The 25056-nt window shown below is 45.3% G+C and overlaps 1 protein-coding gene across 4 annotated transcripts in view; it reads left to right on the top strand.

The window, feature by feature from the left end:
• ndst2b (N-deacetylase/N-sulfotransferase (heparan glucosaminyl) 2b) overlaps nucleotides 1–25056 on the top strand; it is an 82675-nt gene that overhangs the window by 53841 nt on the left and 3778 nt on the right. For 3 of the 4 annotated variants that reach the window (XM_061226717.1, XM_061226692.1, XM_061226700.1), the window contains exons 3-15: nucleotides 1431–1488; nucleotides 7179–7209; nucleotides 9677–11317; nucleotides 14077–14164; nucleotides 17254–17408; nucleotides 19614–19799; nucleotides 20574–20702; nucleotides 21078–21260; nucleotides 21870–21966; nucleotides 22197–22320; nucleotides 22848–23022; nucleotides 23548–23718; nucleotides 24536–24645. In XM_061226717.1, coding sequence (XP_061082701.1) covers nucleotides 10304–11317; nucleotides 14077–14164; nucleotides 17254–17408; nucleotides 19614–19799; nucleotides 20574–20702; nucleotides 21078–21260; nucleotides 21870–21966; nucleotides 22197–22320; nucleotides 22848–23022; nucleotides 23548–23718; nucleotides 24536–24645 — 2432 coding nt within the window. In that variant the 5' untranslated portion in view covers nucleotides 1431–1488; nucleotides 7179–7209; nucleotides 9677–10303. The remainder of the gene's footprint in view (nucleotides 1–1430; nucleotides 1489–7178; nucleotides 7210–9676; nucleotides 11318–14076; nucleotides 14165–17253; nucleotides 17409–19613; nucleotides 19800–20573; nucleotides 20703–21077; nucleotides 21261–21869; nucleotides 21967–22196; nucleotides 22321–22847; nucleotides 23023–23547; nucleotides 23719–24535; nucleotides 24646–25056) is intronic. The other variant, XM_061226708.1, reaches the window with a different exon arrangement.

The following is a 25056-nucleotide window of genomic DNA, read 5'->3' as shown; positions in this document are numbered from 1 at the left end:
GTGGTAGCTACCCAATGGGTGCATAAAATTGTGGATTGTGTGAAAATTGTGTGGCACCAATATATAATTAATTTGTACCTTTTTTGCTTGGAAAACGAACTCATGTGTACCCAAAGAGAACATTACAGTACTTTCAGGCTACATTTGGGAAATTTGTATCCTCGAAGAACAAAAATGTACCTCCTCTGTCACTTTATTTGTGAAAGTACCCGAAATGGTGGATTGGCTGTGGCCTGATTGAAATGCGAGGTGTGGGAAACGAGCGAGGGAGTGTACGCCGTTTTGCTTCGTCTAACTTTTGTCCTGCTTAATGGCCTGTTTAGTTTATGCAGATGCGAAGTAAAGAGCGTTGCAATCAGCGGCGCTTAATGGCGTGTTTCGCTCCTGCAGATGAGGAGCAAAGAATGCTGGGACGCTGAATGTCACACACGCGGCTCGCCAAAACGGCACGCTTTTCCAGCAGCTCTTGCGGGCTTTCCAGATAAGAATCGTAAGAATATTCTGGATTGGAGGCAAGCTTTTTGCTACGAGGCAACAGTTGCTATGAAGTAGCAGTTGCTATGGTTTTTGCTCTGTTACATCATTCTTGAGCAGGCACATGAACAGCGGCGTGATCTCGTTCAGCGCAGACTTCACTTAGTTGAGCTTATTGACAATGATCATAATGGGCAATGTGTTCTCTGCATTCTGATCGAACAAGCCATTAGGCTGCAGGTGTGTAGAGGACATTGATTACAGTGCACTTCCAATATCGCTAATACGTTCAATACACAAAGAAACAATGGTTGCTCTTAGCACTGAACATTCTCTGCTGCTGGTGTATGAATATAGGACTAGACCTATACCAACGGCATAGCAGTTCTGTCCTTATCCTGGAAATATTGGTGGAAACATAGCAGTGGAAAGTCATGTTACTAACTGGAACCTGCTGAAATATGGAAGTAAGAGAGGACAGAATACTGCCTATCTGGTTGTAATAGAGAATCTGTGCCAGATGGGTGTGTGGATTGTGCATGTATGTGCTTTGTTTATCCGTTTGTATGTGTGTGCGCGTGCATGCAAGCGTGTATGTGTCTGCCTTTGTGTGTATGAGACTGAATAGGTCTATTGCACGGAGCCAGTGTATTGATCCATCAGTGCAGACTTTTTTTAGTCACTACTGCCCCATCCCTGTCCCCATTACCTGCTCCTGTTGCCAGGAGAGATGTGTGAAAGTAGCCCACGCTCCTGTCACCTTGAGGGAGGGGGCTGAGACGCAGTGCTGCATTTTTTCACATTTCCAGCCGTCAGCCCGTCGACGGCCCCCGGCCTCTGCCGTCTCAGGGCCCACAGCTGTGCAACCGGCCAAAATAAACATCCACACGATGACGCGGTGCTGCAAACACCTGTCTCTCACCTGCACCCCCTTCTCTACTGTTCCCTCATTTCAGAAGCCCCCCCACTGTGGAAGACTGACCAGACCAGTGGGCTGTTTCCCATGACAACCAGGTTTGAATAATAATTCTTCTTCCTCTTCCTCTTCCTCTTCCTCTTCCTCTTCCTCTTCCTCTTCCTCTTCCTCTTCCTCTTCCTCCTCCTCCTCCTCCTCCTCCTCCTCCTCAGGGTGCAGGGGGGTTGGGAGGAGAGCTGGAGATATCCAGCTCTGGCCTTTCCTGCTTTTGTCTCCTACACGGTTTGACTCGTTCTTAATAGTTCGTTTTATCGCAGAGTAGCTGTAAGGTGAAATCCTGTCCAACGAAAAAAGGCTTCCCTTGCTGCAGCGGCCTGTACATTCATTTGGTATCTTTATAACATGGTTTCTAGAAATATCCGTCAACGAAGCTCTGAGGTCAGGGCACATCTTGAGGGTTGCAGAGCTGAGTGTTCGGATTCCTGATAGCGCATGCAAATCACATTTATAGTATTTGGTTGAAGAGGAGCAATAAACAACATATTTGGGTCTTGCATCCGTGTGACGACAAAATGGCCTCTTCTGTCTTGATTGACTTGCCTCTCAGAAAAGCACGTTGATATGCAGCAACGATACACTCCTGTGACTGTGTGCTTTGTACAAAAACACCCAGGCATACCAGGGTACCTAGTTAAAGAAGATTCTGTGCCGTTTTACCTTGGTCTTCAAAAAACAGGGAACAGCCATTTAGTGGACTGAAGAATACTAGTAGCTACTAGTATTGACTGAGAGAAGGGTAGAGAAGTAAGAAGATACTCCCACTACCAAATATAAAATAACAAAAACAAAAAAAAGGGTACATGCAGCCTTTTTAGATTTCTTCATGTTCAGGTACATGGCATATATTTAACGGCCAGTGCATGTGCTTGTACATGTCTGTGCATGTGTGTGTGCGTGTGTATGCCTATGTTTCTGTGTATGTGTGTGTGAGTGTGTGCCTACGTATGTGTCTATTTGTGTGTGTGTGTGTGCCTGTGTGTCTGTGTATGTGAGACAGAAAGGAGAGAAAATGAACAGCATTTAAAATGGAAGCTGCATGTTATCTGTGAGAAAGGTGAGGGTTAATTTGAGCCGTATGAATGGTGAAAGCGCAGACCACTGAACCGTACAGACGGTGCCTGATTGCGGTCATCGCTGCCCGTGCCAGCGCAGGTTTAATTACAGCTCTGCAGTCATTGGAGGAGACGTGTGCTAGCATGTCACATGCCAGTTACTGCAAGGCACCCACAAGCGTGTCACTTCTGTCCTCTGCTTCTGTTCACATTACCACCCCCTTTCTCTTCTTACTCCTCAGATAACGGGACATTTGTATGATGAGTTTTTGTGTGTGTGTGTGTGTGTGTCCTAGTTAATCTCCATGTACTGTATGTGTGTGCACACAATTTATATCTGCAGGACTGCACAGCCAAACCACACTCCACTTTCCTTTTTGTACTGTACCTCCATCTTTATTTCCTGACTCAGAAATCTGTCCTCTCTGTAGCACTGTTTGTGTGGACAGTGGAAGGGTGGCGTGTTGTCTCAAAGCTCGTATAGTTTTCAGGCATTTGAGGTCCAGCAGCAAGGTACAGTGGCTTCGCGCTTCTCGTTGTGCTGCTGGTTTTAGAAGTTTTTCCTCGCCCTGCAAACGGCTCTTCCTTTCCGCAGTCGAGAGATCCTGTGGTAGATGAGCCGTGTCGAGAGCGACTTGATGCGCTCGGCGTCGCCATGGGGAAGGCAGGCGCTCCCACCGAGAGCTGGGATGCCTGTGAATCAGTGAGGGTGAGAGAGTATCACAGCGCTAACTCTCACATTACAGCGAAGGATGCGGCATGTACCCACTGCGCTGTTATCAACACAAACGCTAGCACCTGCAAAACGCACACACACACACACTAACACACACTAACTTACACACACATACTGTACACAAACGCTAGCACCTGCAAAACGCACGCACACACACACACACACACACACACACACACACACACTAATTTATACACACACATACTGTACACAAACACTAGCACCTGCAAAACACACACACACACTAACTTATACACACACACACACACTAACTTATACACACACATACTGTACACAAACGCTAGCACCTGCAAAACGCACACACACACACTAACTTATACACACACACACACTAACGTATACACACACACTAACCTATACACACACATACTGTACACAAACTCACATGCACGCATACACGCACTCATATACACACTCACATGCATACACACGCACACATACGCACACACACTCATACATACACCCACACATTCTCTCTCTTTCACACAACACACACACACACACACTCATACATATACTCACACACTAACTTACACACACACACTAACTTATATACACACACACACACACACACACTAACTCATACACACACACACACTAACTTATACACACACATACTGTACACAAACTCACATGCACGCATACACGCACTCATATACACACTCGCATGCATACACACGCACACATACGCACACACACTCATACATACACCCACACATTCTCTCTCTTTCACACAACACACACACACACACTCATACATATACTGACATTCTCTCTCTTTCACACAACACACACACACATGCGCACGCACACGCACACACACACACTAACTCATACACACACACATACACAAACTCACATGCACACATACACACACTCGCATGCATACATGTGCACACATACGCACACACACTCATACATACACCCACACATTCTCTCTCTTTCACACAACACACGCAACACACACACTCATACATACACCCACACATTCTCTCTCTTTCACACAACACACACTCACACACACACAGAGTGCCTATCTGTATGAGGACTGCAACAGTGTGGATAGTTCAGCACATGTGCCCGCTCTACCTGTGCATGGCGTCTCTCCCGCCTTGCTGAACTCTCCCAGCATTCCCAGGGGCCAGTCTGTCTCAAATCATATAATTTGCTGGCGCCTGGGCTCTCAATCAATACCCAATAGGCAGCCTGGGCCCTGAAGTACTTGAAATGGCCCAAATTCTTGGAGAGCAGCAGGCTGTAATGTCAGTGTAATGTAATGTAAGCCGCCGGCAAATGTAGCAGCCCTCGAAAGAGGAAGTCTCCCCGCTAAGGGTGCTTTGGCTCTCTGCGGACACTCTGGCTCTTCTGCGGTGAGTTATACTGGAGCGTGCCACATAATAAGAAGGGAGCCTTTGACGGCGACGGCCGTTTGCTCGCTTTTCGTCGAAACGGCAAGCCTCCACCCGTCTGGACTGCCAAAGGACTTCAGAGGACAGTGTGGTTAACTCTCGCTTGTGTTTTTCTGTGATGTTACTTTTTCTGGGACTTATCTGCCACCGCTTCTCCTGCTGAAACGGGAGCGAGACAGATTGCTTCACTAACAAGCCGGCGTTTTATTCTTCACGTATTTACCCTGCGGTGATGGTGTAGGACCTTCTCCGAGCCGTTTCACTCAGGAAATAACCTTCACCTTCAGCTGGCTGGCTTCCTTTTGGGTGTGGTGTCAGTCAAACAATTCCTTGATTTGAAGACAGTTCAGCCCAAGAGGTCAAACAAAATGATGGTGGTATCTGTCCCAATTCTCCAAACAATTGACACTAGTGTTGACGCATTGGACAGTGGCATTGGCCTCCAGTTAGGAATACAGTTCAGAACAGGTTTGGTGAGGTATATATATAGATGCTTTTACCAGATGTTGAAAATCCAGGTTCAGAAAAATGAAAGTCCTTCCCAGTATTTTGTTCCAATCACCTAGATTTGCTCATTTTCATAATTCTTCAGCTGGGAGGTTGAACTAATTAGTGAATGAGCTGGGTGTTCATGAGAAACACATGGCAGGACTTTTACTTTCTGACCACTGGACTTTCTGGACACCCCTCTGCCCATTACTCAAACTTAAGCAGTTTCAAAATCCTTTTGTTTTTCTAATGTGTTACATTTCAGCCACTAACTGATTCATTTCGTTTTGAGAGCAAATAGTGTTGATAGCTGAGGAAACGCAGGATAACCCACCATTCTATTAATTCTGGCTTTCCTTATGTAATGGGAGGCATGAAACAGTGACTCTTTGTTTACCCGTTTTTCCACTTGTGATCGCGGTTCAGAATTGGATTCCATCTCACTGCATCCCCCATCGGTTTGGAACAGTGCAAACATTTCTTTTCAGTGTGAAATCCATCGGCCTTTGCATCAGGTAGCAAGCGTGCGCAGACCACAGGCAATCGACCAACAAACAGCATTGATTCTGCCGGTGCCAAGTCTAGGTGGGGGATACCCTGGGCTAATTTAAATCGCTTATTTTTCTCCTCTTTTTCTCTTTTCCTTGCTCCTGACCCGGCAATCGATCAAGGTCCATCATCTTTAAGGACATTGCAACCCGTTAAATGCTCCTTCTAGGAGCTAGAAGTTGAAGTTAGGACCTCCCAAATGTTCCTTTGAACAAGGAAACGTGAGCGGAAGTATATTTATGGAAAGAATGACGAATAAATGATCGAGCTGTGGGTCCACCTCTCCCCATCCGCCACGCATCTGCCATGTCCGTAACTGATGTGGCTTTGAAGTGATGTAGCAAAGACATTCCGTTTGCCTAATTCACGTTTTCTTGATTTCCCCGCCTTTTTTTTTCTCTCCGCTTTTTCTAGCCTCTCCCAACAGGTGGAGATAGGAACGAGGTGAGGTGAAAAGTAAGCGATTGGAATGACCATTCTGTAAACTGAAATGCTCACCCTGGCTCAATAGGCCCAAATCTCCCACCTCTGGCTGGCTCTGTAAATGAGGAACACCTGAACTTCTGACTCACTGAGGTTCTGACTCTACCTGCTGGTATACAGCTGGTATTGCACATGTCCCCGGACCGTCCTCCTCAAGACCAACAATCAAACAACACATCTACCTCGTCCAAGGGAAAAAAACAGACATGCTCAGTCTGATGATTTCCAATGTTGTCCATATGTGTAAATATGTCCACCCTTATACTAGGGGATTTGGGTCACATCTTTAGGACCTTTTTACTGGGAAACTGAGAATGTAATTTGTTTTGTTGAAGGAACTTGAGGGTCTGAGAACACAAGCTTTTGAGGAGGCAGCGCCTCGATGTCTGATCGAATCTGGAGCCATCGTGTAGAAACATCATGGCACCCTTCCTCTTGATCCAATCAGGACAAGGCTGGGCAGCATTCAGGGCAATTCCATTTCAGTTCAGTTAATTCGGGAATTGGATTCCATTGAGGTTTTTTTTTTTTTTCAGATAATGAATTGAATTGCAATTCACTTCCTAAATTGATTTAATTTTAATGCAATTGTCTCCAACCCTGAGGGTAACCGTCTCGCATCCGGGAGTGAATTATAATGCAAATGAGCCTCTTGACTGTACAAAACTGAGCTGCGTTTTTTTGCTTTGTAACTATTTTTTTTCATCGTACTCTGTTTGGATTTCCCTGAATAATTGTCTGAGAAGCAAGGTGACACCACGGACAACCCCACTAATTTAGTCTGTTTTTGTGGAGGTTTCTCCTGGGTTACACTGAGAGTTTAAGACCCATCAGACCAGCGACTTGTTCAGGCACAGGGAGAATATCTCTTCAGATTAAGGCTTGCTTCTTGTAAGAAAGGTGATCTGTGTAAGATGATCCTAGTATTGATTTAATGCCTCCTGTTAGCGTAGGTGTCTCCTGACATTTTCTTTTCTCCTGTTGTTCAGGAAGCTGAGAAAAATCTGATCGGAAGTGAAGGTAAGAGATTCACCTCCTCTAGCTCTATATTTTTGGCATTTATAAAAATAATAACATTTTTGTTTGAATGTTCAAAAGGGTAGACACTTTGAGGAACGCACATATGTGCATGCGCACACGCACAATTTGTCACAGTACAAGCCATACATTTTTATGTATAACTTGTGTGGAAGTTGTACAATTAAATTCATTTTTATAGAAGTAGAATTGAACAAAACAATTTGAACCAATTGTTCAGTTAGTTGTATTTATATCTGCTAAAATGTTTACAGAAATCAAAACTTCTGTGTGAAATGCAGAGAGAAGCCCCAAGAGGCCATACTGAACATTCTGAACTGATCTGAAAAGCCACTGTCCTTATTATCACTCAAACTATTTAACAGATGCCTCTGTAGTCCAAAGCAATTTACAGAAATGTAGGAAATCTGTAAACATCATCAACTACTTTCAGCATTTATTTTTGCAGCATAATAAAAAGTTTAGGAATCTAAGTACCCTGTGTGACGGTGCTTTAGTTCTGTAATTACCAGTTTTCCCCCCGAGCTGGATGATCCAGCCTGTTTGTAAAAGCTGTAAATGTCCAAGAGTTTTACTAGCTGTTCTCTAGAGACGGCAAACAGTTTAGTTTCCAATTCAGTCGACTGTACAGTGAATAGTCCCAGCTGACAGTGCAGCACAGCTGACTGTACAGGTTACAGTTCAGTTGCTGGTACGTAGTACAGTTTAAATTGAAGTTGGCAGGAGAACGTACAGTTCAATGGGCAGCGAGGATTAAATTTCACTTCACAGTATGGTGTGCAGTCCGTTTGACAGCGGAGTTTACAGTTCAGATTACAGCGTGAACTTGCCTGGGAGGTCAGCTGTAATTATGTATGAGGTGCTGTAAGTGAGCCTAAGTCGTGGAAACTATGGGAAGAATATCACAACGGGGGATTTAAGGAGGCAAAGCTTAAGTACTCAGGGCAGTGGGACATGAATTTCCGTTATATGACACTCGGGTATTCTGCAGCTCCCAGGAATATCGAAATAACCAATTTAAGTTTTAACCGCTGCTGTGCCAGGGGTCCTTCAAAACCTTGGAAGGTATATTAAATATGGAAGGTTAAAGGTCATGGAAAGCTTTTTTCTTTTAATTTTAAGTTGAATTTTGCTGAGTGCAAACAGGTGCAAGGTTGTACGTTTTAAGAAGCATTTTTCCTGCTAGAGCGAAAATCGAAATTCCAGCAAATTCACCATTGGTTATATTTTCCAGTGAGAACAATCTTACTGGCATTTCTTTCCTTCGAGCCATCATAAGAGAATTTTTCGATAAACATTATCCTTGAGAAAATACGCTTGCAGGTGCTTTAGTTTTTCAATGTTGCTATAGAAATAATATAGGAACTTTGGATCTTAGAGACATTGGTATTGTGATTAATGGGTATAAATCCAAGGTTTAAGCGTGGATTGTCACTGCGATGAGACCAAAACAGTGGCGCCACCTCAGAGCCCTTGATAAGTTATCTGGGCTCAAATCAGTTGTCCCAGGAAAAGCACCCCTCTGTTCTTGCACAAGCTCGTGAACATTGAATAATGCGCTGTTGCTGGGCTTCAAGACTTTGATGCATTAAGGAGTCTTTTCTATCTTTCTGTCGATTAAAGCCTCAAGACAGAGCACAAGAGAAAGACATGTGAGCATGTGTGTGTTTTGTTCACGCTTGCATGTGTTTTTCTGCATTTCTGTGTGTGTGAGGGTGTTTGGTGTACATTTTGTGTATTTGTGGTTTATCTGTGTTTAGTATTTGTTTCATGTTTATGTGTGTGTCTCGCTCCCTGCTCATCACTCAGCCTGTCTATATAGCGACCTACTGAGAAGGGAGGATCCTTTATGTCATGTATTAAGTTTTAGAGGTGCCGGACGGTTCCCACTACGGGTATTTATAGGGCCGATGTGTAGAAGTAATTCAGGAGACCTGCTATGAGACAGTAACCTACTCAGGTGACCAACTCTGGCCCTCTATCTGTATTTGGGGTGGGGGTGGGGGGGGGGGGGTAGTGTCAGCCACACACGCACACAGACGCATACGTACATCACAAACACGACTCACGAGTTCACTTTTTCCAGTCACACCTGTAAGGTTATCCTCCTGGAGGTCCGGGAGAGTGCCGGAGGCTATTTTGGGATCTCTGGGAAAGAGCCGTGAGACGCGCTCTAAGGGAGAGAGAGAGAGAGAGACAGAGAGAGAGAGAGAGAGAGAGAGAGAGACGCTAACCCTGTCGCTGAACTGCGTTGCAGAGGGAGACGGTTCTCTAGTGTCAGCGGTTTGCGTTCCAGGGGCTCCAAGCCCGTCCCATCTGTTCTAGACGTACAACAGCATTCGAAAAAGGTAGCCAGACAGAAAGAGGGCAAACAAATGGGAAGTGTGGTTTCCCACGCTAACTCCTCCCTCCAAACCCCTCTCCCCTCCCCCTGCTGTCCAATGCGCAGGTGTGTGCCCTCTTCTCCAGGAATGACCAGATCGGGGGGCACTTGAGGGTGGCTGTGCTCAGAAGGTTCCAGAACCACAGACGCAACGTCTGCTAACAGAGACGGACCATTTCTGAAAAACGCCTGCGATCGAGGAGGAGGAAGCGTGGGACTCCCTCGTACAGCCCGCATACACACGCGTGCCCACGTGTCCGAAATAGAGAGGATGAAGTAATGGTGGAGTGCTGGGGACGAAGGAAGAAGTGACATTTGTCGATAGGGGGAGAGGCTGTGCAAAGCTGAGAAGAAGCCAGAGGGTGAAGGTGGGGGAAGAAGAGAAAGAAACAGCAGACATATCAAGAAATACGGAAAGAGAGAGGGCAAGAGAGAGACCGGTTGAGCTCTTGGCGTTTTTGAAGTTAAGCAACAGTTTGCACCTGTAAAGGAGAAAAGGAAAAGCAAGGGAAGAAAACAGTAGTCGTGTCCCTAAGGGGGTTATGGGGGCCATGGTCACCTAAGGTCGATGGCTGGTCCTGGGCGGAACTTGGCGCCCGCGGCTACCGAACTCTCCGCCTCAACTCCACCCTCCTCTTCGTCCTCCGCCTCTGTCGGCCGCCCCCCCGGCCCCGGCCCTCCCCCGCCCCAGCCATGGCGGGCGTGTGGAAGCTCGGGCGGAGCCTGAGGCAGCCGGAGCTCCACCGGCTGGTCCTGGCGCTGATCATCTTCTGCCTGGTCTCCATGGCGCTGTTGGCTTACTATGTCAGCAGCAGCCCCAAAATCAAGGAGGCCCCCCCTCTGCCTCTCAGCGACTGCGGGGCGGGGACGGCGGGCGTGGCGGGGGCCCCCCGGGCGCCCCTCATCCTGCCCCTGCGGGCTGGCCGCCGGCCCTCCTCCAAGGCCGCGGACTTCCCTCGCACAGACCCCGCCGTGCTGGTGTTCGTGGAGAGCACCTACTCCCAGCTGGGGCAGGAGATCGTGGCCGTCCTGGAGTCCAGCCGCTTCCGCTACCACACCGAAATCGCCCCGGGGAAGGGCGACATGCCCACCCTGGCAGGTCGCGACCGGGGCCGCTACGCCCTGGTCGTCTACGAGAACATCCTGAAGTACGTCAACATGGACTCCTGGAACCGCGACCTGTTGGACAAGTACTGCCTGGAGTACGGCGTGGGGATCCTGGGCTTCTTCAAGGCCGGCGAGAACTCTCTGCGCAACATCCAGCTCAAGGGGTTCCCGCTGTTTCTGAACACCAACCTGGCCCTACAGGACTACCGCATAAACTCTGCCTCCCCGCTGCTCTACATCACCCGGCCGAACCTGGTGGACCCGGGCCCCCTGCCCGGCAACGACTGGACCGGCTTCCAGTCCAACCACAGCACCTACGAACCGGTGCTGCTGGCTAGCGCTCAGTCCTCGGAGCCTCTGGGCCAGCAGGGGGCGATGTACGCCACTGTCATCCAGGATCTGGGCCTCCTGGACGGCATCCACAGGGTGTTCTTCGGTAGCAACCTGTCCTTCTGGCTCCACAAGCTCATCTTCGTGGATACCATCGCCTACCTGACTGGCAGGCGGCTCTGCCTGCCCATGGAACGCTACCTCCTGGTGGACGTAGATGACATCTTCGTGGGCAAGGAAGGCACCCGCATGAAGGTGTCCGATGTGGAGGTAAGTGCCCCAGGATGTTTATCATACAATGCAAGTTAAGTGCTCTAAGTTTAGTTTAGGTTAAAGTTTGTAGGGAAGCCTACTAATATGCTCTAGAATATAATATAATCTGGAAATAGAAACATGTTAGCACTTTATTGCTTAATGGTTTCAGTGTGTGCACAATTAGCCATTGCTATTGGAAAGCAATTACATACTCCTCCAGTGTGTGGTTTACCCAGTCATTTCAAATGTGCATCAATACAACATATATAGTCTATCTATCTATAGAACGTTTGATTTTATAACTGATATCAATGTTTAATATCGAAGTAAAAACATTACATTGCTCACGTTTTTATAAAATGAGGCCTCGCCCACTTGTCTTTACCTTTAACTCCAACACAACCAACATTTTACATGTTTTGGTCATGTGAAAAACTGGTGTGTATTATCTTTCAGTCCCAATTGCCATTTTTTCAGTATGAATTATGACATTGTATGACTACTTTTAAACACTGAAAAGTAATACAAAGATGACTGTAGTCCTTATCCATACAATGCGGAAGTTAAAATTTATTTAAACATCCAATAACAAGACAGTGTCATTTCAGTGACAAAAATCATTGTAGTTTGGGCTAATGAAATAGTGTTTTCATTAGACATTTGTTTTAAATAATTGAACATGGGCAACTCTATACTGTTTTCATTTTAGAAAGACTTTTTAAACGAAGTGCTGCAGAAGTAGTGCTTTCAGTTTCTCTTATCTTCTCTTATCCAGCCTTCATAGGCCTTTTTTTCTAATGTTATATTTGTGCATTTCTTTTCAGGATGTCGGTCTAATAACATTCAGCTGCTTCAGTAGCTCCCTCAAGTATCCAGTTCAAAGTAAACCAGCTATGAGTGTAATAATGAGCTAGCTGATACTGAAATAGGAATTAGAGAATTATTGACCTTATTGTAGACATATGCAATCTACTCATATCTGTAAAAGGTTGTTGACTGTAGTGGACAAACTTCAGATTACTTCATAAGGAATCTTACAAGCTTACTTATTTTCTTGCTGTTGTTTTTTTCAAATCCTACAGAAATAAAAAAAAAACTATTATTACAATGGTTGATTGATGGCATAAAGCCATTTTTTCTTGTTACCCTCCCTTGCACTGACAAGAGTCGGTCTTAAAAAATATTCCTCTTTAGCAGTCTTGTGTGCTTCGCAGACCGAGTTCAAACTCTGCCGTGTTTGTAATTAGTATATTTAAAAAACCGGCCCCTTGTTCCTCCATTAAATTGACCTTCTGAAATTATAAACTGCTGCCACATCACCTTTTCGCAGAGTTCAATTGCTTTGCCCCTCTGTTGCACAGGAAAAGCCGCTTGCATTAAATGCTGTGTGCTGAGCCAGCCATACGCATCACCTGGCTGTCCTCAACTGCCAAGCACATCAAAAGGAGATTAAAATAGTTCATGTAAATAATGGGGGAGTGGGTAATTGACCCCCTTCCACTGTTAAATTGCTCTGTTCAAAAAGCAGGCAGGCTACACACCAATAAAGTTAATATTGTTGGGTGAGGAGGCGGCCTTGTTTGAAGCCCTTGCTCTCAGGAGAGAAGTGGGAGTTTATTGCAGTCAATCAGGCAGCTAATGGGTTTGTTCTTATTTAAAATGAGCAGGGATAGTATTCGACGGACACATGAGTATGCAATAAAGCAATGAAGCACATACTGCTGCTATTATTATTATTAGTATTACTGCTTCCTGGGACCTGACTTAGGGATAGCATGTACATGGTGTGTTGATATGGGTAAAAAAAGGTTTTAATCCTAGTTGCTTGTGAAATCTTTTACAATCTGCCTTTTTTGGACTCTGAAGAGGATAGTATATTAGTACATGGGAAGAGTGTATTAAACTGTAACTGAGTCAGTGGGAATAAGAGCATCTGCTAAAGGAATGTAATTGAATGCACTGATCCTACACTGCAAATATTTCATATATTATGTATACATTCATAGATGAAACTGTGTTACATTGAAAAAGAATATTACTTAACTGATTGTTATAATTTCTGTTTTTTGTTGTTTTATGAGAATGGTTTGTTAATATCCCACAATAAAATGAAAATGCATTAGAATGGTAAATTTATTAGAATGGCACTTTTAATTTTTTTATTTTTTTTACATTAGCAGCTTTTTTTGCTCAATATCCTGTTGATATTTCAGTGCTGTTGAGCTGCTCAGCACTTTACTGGCTCTTTGGTTCCACCTAGAGGCTGTACTATGTGTGGTTATTGGTGAGAATTTGAATATGGTATTATGTGATTTAAATTCAAGCGGTTTTAGTTTTTAGAACCTTTATTTAAACAGGGAGTGGCCAGTTGAGAGCAAAGCTGTGCCCTGAGAATACAATACAACAATTATACATTCAAATTCCACAGAAATGCAACAAGTAAGGTTAAAAATACATTATGAAAAGCAAGTACAAGTTTCATCTAAAACATAATTTAAAAGTAACCTGAAATCCTCATCCTGGTTTACTCCAAATTGAGGGTAACCAGTAGATTCCATGTTTTGTAGTGAGGGTGAGAGTTGAACGAACAGAGCTAAAGAAGGTGAATTACTAGAGCTCCAGCTAAATAGTCAGTCCTTTCACAATCCTCTCTAAAGCAACCTGATTACCTTCAGGCCTTTTGGCTCGTGGAATTCAGCAGGATTGTACATCGGTTTATTGGTTGGCAAATAATACAATATTAAGATGGATTTTTATTTTTGTTGTATTTCCAGGCTCTGCTTAGCACACAAAACAAGTTACGATCACTGGTCCCAAATTTCACCTTTAACCTGGGGTTCTCTGGAAAGTTCTACTACACAGGTAAGAGAAGGTGAATTAAGAGACTTGCTGGAGTAGTGATGCTCATTATTATAAATAATTTGGTTGTTGTATTGCAACTTACAAACAGAATTCATTTGAGCTACCGTACATTAGTGTGATTTCTAGGTGTTAAAATAACACATTATTTGTACTAACGTCATTAGCAGTTATTCTGAGCCTGAGTGAGGATTTGATTGCGGTAGCTGACTGTGCTATGACCCGATTAATCCTACTGAATTAGGAACCGCTTTATTAAAAGAGATTTTACATTCCTTTTTTGTGACATAAAAGGCAAATAATTAGGAGTTCATCAAATAATGCCCTCAGGGAGATTCTATTTCAGTGCATTTCAAACTGGTAGAAAGAAAGCACTCGCAATATCATATGAAACACACCATATTGAAATGACTGGTTCTCATCTACATTTTTTTTTATACACTCACTGAGCAGTTTATTAGGTACACCTGTACACCAGCTTGTTAAGGCAAATATATAATCAGCCAATAATGTGGCAGCAAGTAAATGCATACAAGCATGCAGTCAAGAGGTTCAGCTGTTTTTCAGACCAAATGTCAGAATGAGGAAGAAATGTGATCTAAATTACTTCCACCGTGGAATGATTTATGGTGCCATACAGGGTGGTTTGATTATCTCAGAAACGGCTGATCTCCTAGGAATTTCATGCACACCAGTCTCTAGAGCAGGGCTGCCCAACCCTGTTCCTGGAGATCTACTGTCCTGTAGGTTTTCATTCCAACCCTAACAAAGCCACACCTCATTCAACAGCTTCAGATCTCATTGAGCTACTTAGTAGGTATTAGTAGAATCAGGTGTGCCAAATTAGGGTTGAAGTGAAAACCTACAGGACGGTAGATCTCCAGGAACAGGTTTGGGCAGCCCTGCTCTAGAGTTAGCAAAGAATGGTGTGAAAAACTAAAACATCCAGTGGGCAGCAGTTCTGCAGACAGAAACGCCTTTTTTATGAGAGAGGTCAGTGGAGTGCCAGACTGGTCAGATATGACAGGAACGTGTCATTAACGCAAATAACCACACACTATGACAGTGGTATGCAGAAGAGCATCTCTGAGCACACAAAGCATCAAACCTGTAGTTGGACAAGCTGCAGCAGCAAAAGATTGAATAAGTCTAATAAATACCGAATAAAGTGCTCACTGTACTATACTGTACTATACTTGTGTTTGATTTGTACGTCGCTCTGGATAAGAGCGTCTGCTAAATGCCACATAATGTAATGTAATACTAATACTGGGTAGGGCCTCCCTTTACTCTCAAAAGAGCCTCAATTCTTCTTGACATGGATTCCACAAGACGTCGAAAACATTCCTCTAAGATTCTGTTCCATGTTGACGTGATTGCAACATCAAACTTTTAAGTGGATAGGCTACAGCAGCAGAAGACCAATACATCTAAAAAATTAGTCTAATAAATACATAATAAAGTGTATATTTGATTATAACTCTGCATTGATTATTACAAAGCGTGTAATGTCTCATGTCTTTATGCAAAGTGTCTAATTTCCTTTATCTATAAAGTGGTTAACTCCCCTCAGTTTTACATTAAATGTCTAGTGTTACTATCTGTTCTGGTGCACTTGGTGTTGTAGTAATCCCCAAAATACACCAAAAAATGGAAGTATCTGAGAGGCGAAGGAAACATGTGTAGTCTTACCAGGCGCTACTGGAACAGGGTTCATTTAATTTTGTTCTCGTTTATCTGACTCCAAAGATAAGTTTACCTGCTTCTCTGTTCTAACAGTTCAACAACAAGGAACTGCACATGTGTGGCTCTATACTATCGATATATATCTGTGTAGACGCGGACGTGCCTCTGGCCTGTATAGCCTGAAATTATACAATTATGTATCTTGTGATGGCACTAATGTATATGTGAGTGACTGGTGATGCAGGTAGGCTATGTTGTATATGTCTGTTAGGACTCTAAACTGCTAGGTGTGCAGTGGTGCAAGTCAATGAGGATGCAGGATACATGAGTACAATATATTAAAAAATGTGCTATGGAGAAATAGAATGACATTGTGGAAAGATATAACGTGAATGGCTACAGGTCATATTAGCGAGTCTCCTTGAACCATTCCACATTTCCCTCTATATACTGAGGGTTTATAGGAAAATAACAAATCATCAAATAAAGAGTCAACAAGATGGCAGTAACAGCCATGGTCCTGCTGATGTTATCTCTGTATGTCTAACTAAACTTTGTAGCACAGCTGGATGCTGACTGACAGGTCACTTGCATTACCTGTGGTTTATTTCTAAATGGTATTTCAAGGTCTTTATTCAGCAACCAGTGTACTACACCCCCAATAAGGCAGCGCAATGATGGGAGCAATAGTCCTGTATTGACGGGTCTCAAAACCAAAAAAAAAACAACAACTTTTCATCAAAACTTGCTGACCCTGCGTCAACATGGCAAACACATTCTGTTTCCTTTCTGGGGATCTGCAGAGAGGTTGTGTTGTTTTGTTTAATCCACTTTATTGTTGGATTAAATCAGATTTTTGAGCATTACATGAAGTGTGTGAGTATTTTTCTTTCATAGTCCCTTGGTGTTGTTTGCCATGTCCTAGTAAGTTGCCTAAAAAAATGGACTACCTTATATAGCGCTTTTATCCAAAGCGCTTTACAATGAATACCTCTCATTCATCCATTCACACACACTCACTCACACACACACTAACGGTGAAAGGTGCCAAACAAGCTTGTTGGGAGCAATTGGGTTAGGTGTCTTGCTCAGGGACACTTCGACACACCCAGGGCGGGGGATCTAACCGGCAACCCTTCAACTGCCTGACAGCCGGTCTTAACTCCTGAGCTATTGTCACCCCCAGTTAAAGGTCAAAGCATCTTCCAGATGGATAAATATGTATACAAATGTACTGCAACATGTAGAAGCGTCACAGTTGTAATGTTCCTGCAGTGTGAAGCTGGTGTGTATGCTATCTGTTGCGAGTGTGGAGTGCTGTTGTTATGGTGGTATTGTGTGTGGACACATTGTGGCTGTGGATGGGTACAACGTTGTGACCAAGGCCCTTTTTCCTTACGCTGCAGGGACGGATGCGGAGGACCGAGGGGATGACATGCTGCTGAGACACAGGAAGGACTTCTGGTGGTTCCCCCACATGTGGAGCCATATGCAGCCTCACCTCTTCCATAACGTCACTGTCCTGGCAGAGCAGATGAGGCTCAACAAGCAGTTTGCACAGGTGAGAGGGGGGGGGATGCTAAACATGCTGTTTACACAGGTGAGAGGGGGCTAAACATGCTGTTTACACAGGTGAGAGGGGGCGCTAAACATGCTGTTTACACAGGTGAGGGGTAAACATGCTGTTTACATGGGTGAGAGGAGCTAAACATGCTGTTTACATGGGTGAGAGGAGCTAAACATGCTGTTTACACAGGTGAGAGGAGCTAAACATGCTGTTTACACAGGTGAGGGGGGTAAACATGCTGTATACACAGGTGAGTAGGGATCTGTACCGAGAGGCGGTATGTTTTGGTACCGGTTCCTAATTTGTCGGTACCAGAGTACCGCTAAAGATTCTGGACAAACTATACTGTTTTCAGTATTTTTTAAGAGTCTACCTAACCGTTGCGTAATTATGACACTGCCACCGTCAACAGGTTATGACGCAGCGCCCCGTTGTTTTCTCTAGTAGTCAATATGTCGGCCGTAAGAGCTAAGCGCTCCAAGGTATGGGCTCACTTCATCAAACTCAATGAATCCTCGGCTCAGTGCAATATATGCAAGAAAGTAGTTGCGTCAAAGGGGGGTAACACCAGCAACATCATGAAACACTTGCAGTCTACCCCTAGCATAAAGCTGAAGGAGTGCGGCGTGTTAAACAACGCATCTAAAGTTAGCAACCCGGCAGACGCTAACAACACCGTGCCCTCCTCCGTGCAGGCAGACTCCGACAGTGCTTCTTCATCAAGTCACGGTGAGTGTATGAATCATTAAAGGGGAAGTGAAATACTAGATTAAGTTGGCATAATTTACAAGATTGATTCCCAATATATACATCCTTAAAGGTTTAAGACTGCCAGTAAAACTGGATTAAAAATAATAAGTAATTAAATGACCCTTTTTTTAAAACATGCGCAGCGCCATTTTATCCGAGTGTATAGCGTGACGTCACTCTGTCCCGAGCGATCTCGGCTGCTGCCAGAGAAAGTAGATATGTTGCTTTTCCTTAACAAAAACTGTTAGGGCTAAATGCGTCAGGAGAAGCGCCTCCCCTACACTGTTCTGTTTACATGTATGTGTCTGTTGGGTTGAACATGTAGGCAAGGGCTTTGGTCATCTCCCTAGGTTTTTTTTAAATTTCATCTATTCTGAGAAGCATTTGTAATTTTAAGTTAAGCTTCTGTTCTGTTGAAGCATTATCACATTGACAGTTACCTTTAAGGCTGTATGGAGCTGCCTGCTCGTTTTTTTGACATACCTCGCCCTGCACATGTTGACTGGCTAAGGGCTTAAAAGGCAGGTGCTGTAAGTTGTTTAAAGATGTTGCTGGTGTTACTCCCCTTGTGGTAATAAAAAACGATTGAATCTTTTACCATCTTGTAACATCTTTATTTTATACACTAAATTACACGCCGTGGTATCGATAAGAGTATCGATAAATACCGGCACCGATAAGGAGTATCGGTATTGGTATCGGTATCAATAAAATCCTAACGATACACATCCCTACAGATGAGAGGGGTAAACATGCTGTTTACACAGGTGAGAGGGGGTAAACATGCTGTATACACAAGTGAGAGGAGGCACTAAACATGCTGTTTACACAGGTGAGAGGAGCTGAACATGCTGTTTACACAGGTGAGAGGAGCTAAACATGCCGTTTACACAGGTGAGAGGAGGCGCTAAACATGCTGTTTACACAGGCGAGAGGAGCTAAACATGCTGTTTACACAGGTGAGAGGAGGCGCTAAACATGCTGTTTACACAGGTGAGAGGAGCTAAACATGCTGTTTACACAGGTGAGAGGAGCTAAACATGCTGTTTACACAGGTGAGAGGAGCTAAACATGCTGTTTACACAGGTTAGAGGGGGCTAGACATTGTTCACAGAGGTGAGAGGGGTGACTGGACTGACTAGCAATGCTTTAGTGTAATGCAGGGCACGGGGTGAACTAACTCAGTAAAAAGGGTGGCCTGTTGCGTAGTGGTTAAGGTAAATGACTGGGACAGGCAAGGTTGGTGGTTCAAATCCCAGGGTAGCCACAATAAGATCCGCACAGCCGTTGGGCCCTTGAGCTAGGCCCTTAACCCTGCATTGCTCCAGGGGAGGATTGTCTCCTGCTTAGTCTAATTAACTGTACGCCGCTCTGGATAAGAGCGTCTGCCAAAATTCCAATAATGTAATGTAATGTAAAACATCTGTTTCCACACCCCTTTGGTGACAGGAACACGGGATCCCCACAGATATGGGGTACGCTGTGGCCCCCCACCACTCGGGGGTGTACCCAGTGCACACTCAGCTGTACGAGGCCTGGAAGTCCGTTTGGGGGATCAGGGTGACCAGCACTGAGGAGTACCCCCACCTGAGGCCTGCCCGCTACCGCCGTGGCTTCATCCACAATGGCATCCAGGTAAGGGTTGGAGCCACAACCAAAACCAGACCGAGCCCGAAAATAAAGCAGTGGTCTCCAACCCTGGTCCTGGAGAGCTACACGATCTGCTTTAAGTGTTACTCTGCACTTATTCAAATAGAGCAGTCAATTACACAGTTAACTTGCCTAACCTGGTTACCTGGGTCTTAACAGGGTGCTGATTTTAAGGTGGAAACAAAAACCAGCAGACCCAGTAGCTCTCCGGAATCAGGGTTGGAGACCCCCGGTCTAAACAGTTACCCGTGGACCATGACAGAGCTGTCAAAATCCAGAAACAATTCCGGGGTTTATTCCTGTTTCAAGAGCAGCACGGACCACAATCTGTGGACTGTGGACCACAGAGCCGTCGGATTTACTGTACTCTAATAGAGAAGTCAGGGGAGATGGGTGTTAATTTATTAATGTTACAACTGTGCACACGCATGACGCAGTGGACACAGCATAGAGCTGTGACTCAACAACACTCAACAATGAACACACCGAGAGCCTGATTTACGAAGACATTTAGCTTGTGCAAAACCTTTTAGCACACAGAAAAGCAATACCATGACAAATTATTGGTCATGGTAATTGGCTGTGTTTTTAGTATTGTGTGTGCGCTAAAAGGTTTTGCACATGCTGAGCTGAAAGTGCAAGTAAATTAGACCCATTAGTCTTATCCAGTTTGGTCTTTCTAACACGTGTGCATGTGCATGTGTGTTGCATGTCCTTTAATACATTGTGTACGTGTGTGTGTGTGTTTATGTCCTGCAGGTATTGCCCAGACAAACATGTGGCCTCTTCACTCACACCATCTTCTATAATGAGTACCCCGGGGGCTCCAAAGAGCTTGACAAGAGCATCCGTGGCGGGGAGCTGTTCCTCACCGTGCTGCTCAACCCTGTGAGAATGCACCTCCCCTTTAATACACCTCTACACCCCCCATTAACACACCTGTCGAACTGACCTTTAATATACCTCTAAACGTCTCCTTTAATGCACCTCTACACCCCCCGTTAACACACCTGTCGATATGACCTTTAGTATACCTGTACACCTCTCCTTTAATACACCTGCACCCCTCCTCTTTAACACACCTCTAACCTTTCATATAGCTCACAGCGTTTCTTTCTGCACCTTACATTAAATAAACTTCCAACTTAACGACAAACAATTTACACCAGAACACATTTTAGCACAAATCACCTCCTCTGACTGGCAGGCTGTCCCTGCGCTGCAGTAAAGCTCATCTGACCTTTCCTCCTGGTTTACTTCCAGGTCAGCATTTTCATGACCCACCTGTCCAACTATGGGAATGACCGACTGGGCCTGTACACCTTCGAATCCCTGGTGAAGTTTGTGCAGTGCTGGACCAACCTGCGCTTACTGACCCTGCCCCCCGTGCAGCTGGCAGGGAAGTACTTCCAGATCTTTCCGGAGGAGAGGGACCCCTTGTGGCAGGCAGGTGGAACAGCATTGCAATTTCTGCTAGGCCATAAGAAATTATTGTTTACGAACCGGAACGTTCGGTCCTGTGGCGGCACGGATGGTGCAGTGGGTAGCACTGCCGCCTCACAGCAAGGAGGTCCTGGGTTCGAATCCCCGTCGGCCGGGGCCTCTCTGTGCGGAGTTTGCATGTTCTCCCCGTGTCTGCGTGGGTTTCCCCCGGGTACTCCGGTTTCCTCCCACAGTCCAAAGACATGCAGGTTAGGCCGATTGGAGAGTCTAAATTGCCCGTAGGCATGAGTGTGTGAGTGAATGGTGCGTGTGCCCTGCGATGGACTGGCGACCTGTCCAGGGTGTATTCCTGCCTTTCGCCCAATGTATGCTGGGATAGGCTCCAGCCCCCCTGATCAGGATAAGCGGGTTCAGATAATGGATGGATGGATGGAACGTTCGGTCCTTTGGAAGCAGAGAAGACCTGCCACAGAGGGATCTGTAGCAATGTATATACTTTTTAAAGTGGTGGATTAGATTATATTGGTGTTTTTTGATTTGGTGAAGCCGTTTAGTTGTAGAGTGGCTTGGGGTGCTTAATTTGTTTCTAATTACATTTCTCATCCCCCTCAGAACCCTTGCCATGACAAGAGACACAAAGACATCTGGTCCAAGGAGAAGACCTGCGATAGACTTCCCAAGTTTTTGGTGATTGGTCCACAGAAGACAGGTGAAGCCATACATAATGTTGTCTCATTATTGAAAAAAATTATAATTCACGTCACATTGCCAATGCATTTTGGGTGGTTCAATTATCAAACAGAAATGTTGTGGTGCGCCGTTGTGTCTGGTAGCAATCTGCGCTCATACCACAAGGGTGGTGATATTGAAGATATATAGTAATTAAAATGCAATAATGACAGGGATGTTGACCACAACGCCCCCTGTCACCCCACACAGGTACCACAGCACTGCACTCCTTCTTGACTCTGCACCCCGCCATCACCAGCAGCTTTCCCAACCCCAATACTTTTGAGGAGGTCCAGTTCTTCAACAGCCCGAACTACCACCGCGGAATTGACTGGTAACTCCCCCCCTTCCTACCCTATCCCTCTGTGCACACGCAATATCCTTGTTTTTTTCTTGCACTTCAGAACACACTTCCACACCCCAAAACACCCCCCCCCCCATCCCACCCAGTCATCTTAGGGACTTGGGGCCATCTCCCAGGACTTCAGGAATTCATTTCCCATCTTTGGCCATGTCAAATACTTAGCAGTTTACAAAAGCCTTTCTACCAGAAATTGTAAAGCCAGCAGGCCTTCAGAAAATTCTGTAAATATCTAATATACCCTCCATTTAACACAAAAACTGTCTAGGACCATTGGAAATCATGCTGTAAAACTGAAATAAAAGAATGAAAAACTCCAGAAAATGAACCCCTGCAATGCTAATCACAGGGTAAGAAAATGAGGGACCTCAGCTTGACTAGGTGTGTTTACTATAATGTGGAGTCTGAACTGAGAAACGATTACTTGCTGTACAGTGATAGTTAACACCATTGTTGATTGATCTATTGATTTTATTTGACATGTATACCACCCTACACAGGTACATGGACTTCTTCCCCTTCCCCTCCAATGTCAGCACAGACTTCATATTTGAGAAAAGCGCCAACTACTTCGACTCAGAGTCCACGCCCAGGAGAGCATCCGCCCTCCTGCCTCGAGCCAAGATCCTGGCAGTGCTCATCAACCCTGCTGACCGAGCGTACTCTTGGTACCAGGTGTGTGTGTGTGTGTGTGTGTGTGTGAGAGTGTGTGTGTGTTGAGCTTGCTAGGAACCACACCTCTGGTGAATTTACCTGGCTAGTGAGCACTTTTGTGTAGTTTCACCTAGCTAGCTAACTGAAAAGCAAGCAACTAAAAAAGCTTTGTAACTGGCTGTAGTCGTCAAAACTAGACTAGAAGTCACACGATGCAGCAGCCATCCTTGTGTCTCCAATTTCATTCGGTTTACCTAACTTGGTGGCTTGTAGCGTAGTGGTTAAGGTACGTGACTTGGACTCGCAAGGTCGCCGGTTCGATCCTGGGTGTAGGCACAATAAGATCTGCACAGCCATTGGGCCCTTGAGCAAGGCCCTTAATCCTGCATGCCATTAATGTAATTGTGGAAAAAGTTATATTTCAGTGCTACTTGAGTGATGGCAAGCATGTTATAACTCTGTCACTCGTTTTGACTTTTTGGAAAGTGGAGTGGGAATAATTCTGCATTAATTATTTCATTCAATTCCATGTCTGTCCGTCTGCAGCACCAGCGTTCGCACATGGACCCTGCAGCCCTGAACCACACCTTCCACCAGGTGGTGACAGCGGGCCCGTCCTCATCCCCGGAGCTTCTCGCTCTACGCCGTCGCAGCCTGGCCCCCGGAGCCTACGTCACGCACCTGGAGCGCTGGCTGCGTCACTACCCCCCCAGCCAGGTATGTCTCCATTTCCAACAATCACCGGCCAGGTATTTCGCCATTTCCCACAATCACCAGGCAGGTTATGCCTCCATTTACCACAATCACCAGGCAGGTATGCCTCCATTTCCCACAATCATCAGCCAGGTTATGCCTCCATTTCCCACAATCATCAGCCAGGTAATGCCTCCATTTCCCACAATCATCAGCCAGGTTATGCCTCCATTTACCACAATCACCAGGCAGGTTATGCCTCCATTTACCACAATCACCAGGCAGGTATGCCTCCATTTCCCACAATCATCAGCCAGGTTATGCCTCCATTTCCCACAATCACCAGGCAGGTATGCCTCCATTTACCACAATCACCAGGCAGGTATGCCTCCATTTACCACAATCACCAGGCAGGTTATGCCTCCATTTACCACAATCACCAGGCAGGTATGCCTCCATTTCCCACAATCATCAGCCAGGTTATGCCTCCATTTCCCACAATCATCAGCCAGGTTATGCCTCCATTTACCACAATCACCAGGCAGGTTATGCCTCCATTTCCCACAATCATCAGCCAGGTTATGCCTCCATTTCCCTCCAGCCTAATATGAATCTGCCCTTTAACCTTAACCAGTCAAATTGCTTACCTAGTTGCTTAACTATTTCAGGTTAAAGGGATCAGCATAACATAGTCAGCAAACACACACCAGAGAACCTGATGTTTAGATACAACCAGACACAGTCAGTCGTGCTGAGCAGTCTTTTGTTTCTGGTGCTTGTGTGGGCCTTTTACCCTGCTATTACTGGGGGGTTGAGCTACTACCTTTGACACTGTCTCCAGCTCCTAGTTGTGGATGGGGCCCTGCTGCGCTCTAACCCCACGGCGGTGATGGACGGAGTCCAGAAGTTCCTGGGGGTCACGCCCCATTTCAACTACACCCAAGCCCTAATGTGAGTGTCCCTACGTTCAGCCTCACTGTGGGATGGGCTGACTGGTTCTGCTTCTGTCTGTATCACTGTGTCTATTTTGCTGCTGTACTATCAATTTGTGTACCCATCTGTTGGCGTCTTGGTTACTGCATTTAGTCTTCTTTCTCTTACACATCTTACATTCTCTCTGCCTGTGTGTCTCTGTATAAAGCAGGGATGCCCAACCCTGTTCCTGGAGATCTACCATCCTGTAGGTTTTCACTCCAACCCTAATAAAGCGTACCTCATTCAACAGCCAGAGATCCTGTTCAGCTGCAGGATTTTAATTTTCTTGCAGTTGAAATTAAAACATATAGGATGGTAGGGTTGGAACAGGGTTCGGCAGCCCTGGTGTAAAGGTAGTTTTAAACCTCACGTCTGGCTCTGTTTCAG

The sequence above is a fragment of the Conger conger genome, chromosome 2, assembly GCF_963514075.1.
Source record: "Conger conger chromosome 2, fConCon1.1, whole genome shotgun sequence".
Classification (NCBI taxonomy): domain Eukaryota; kingdom Metazoa; phylum Chordata; class Actinopteri; order Anguilliformes; family Congridae; genus Conger; species Conger conger.
Note: the sequence above shows the minus strand (reverse complement) of the source record. Positions and strands in the feature narration are given on the sequence as shown.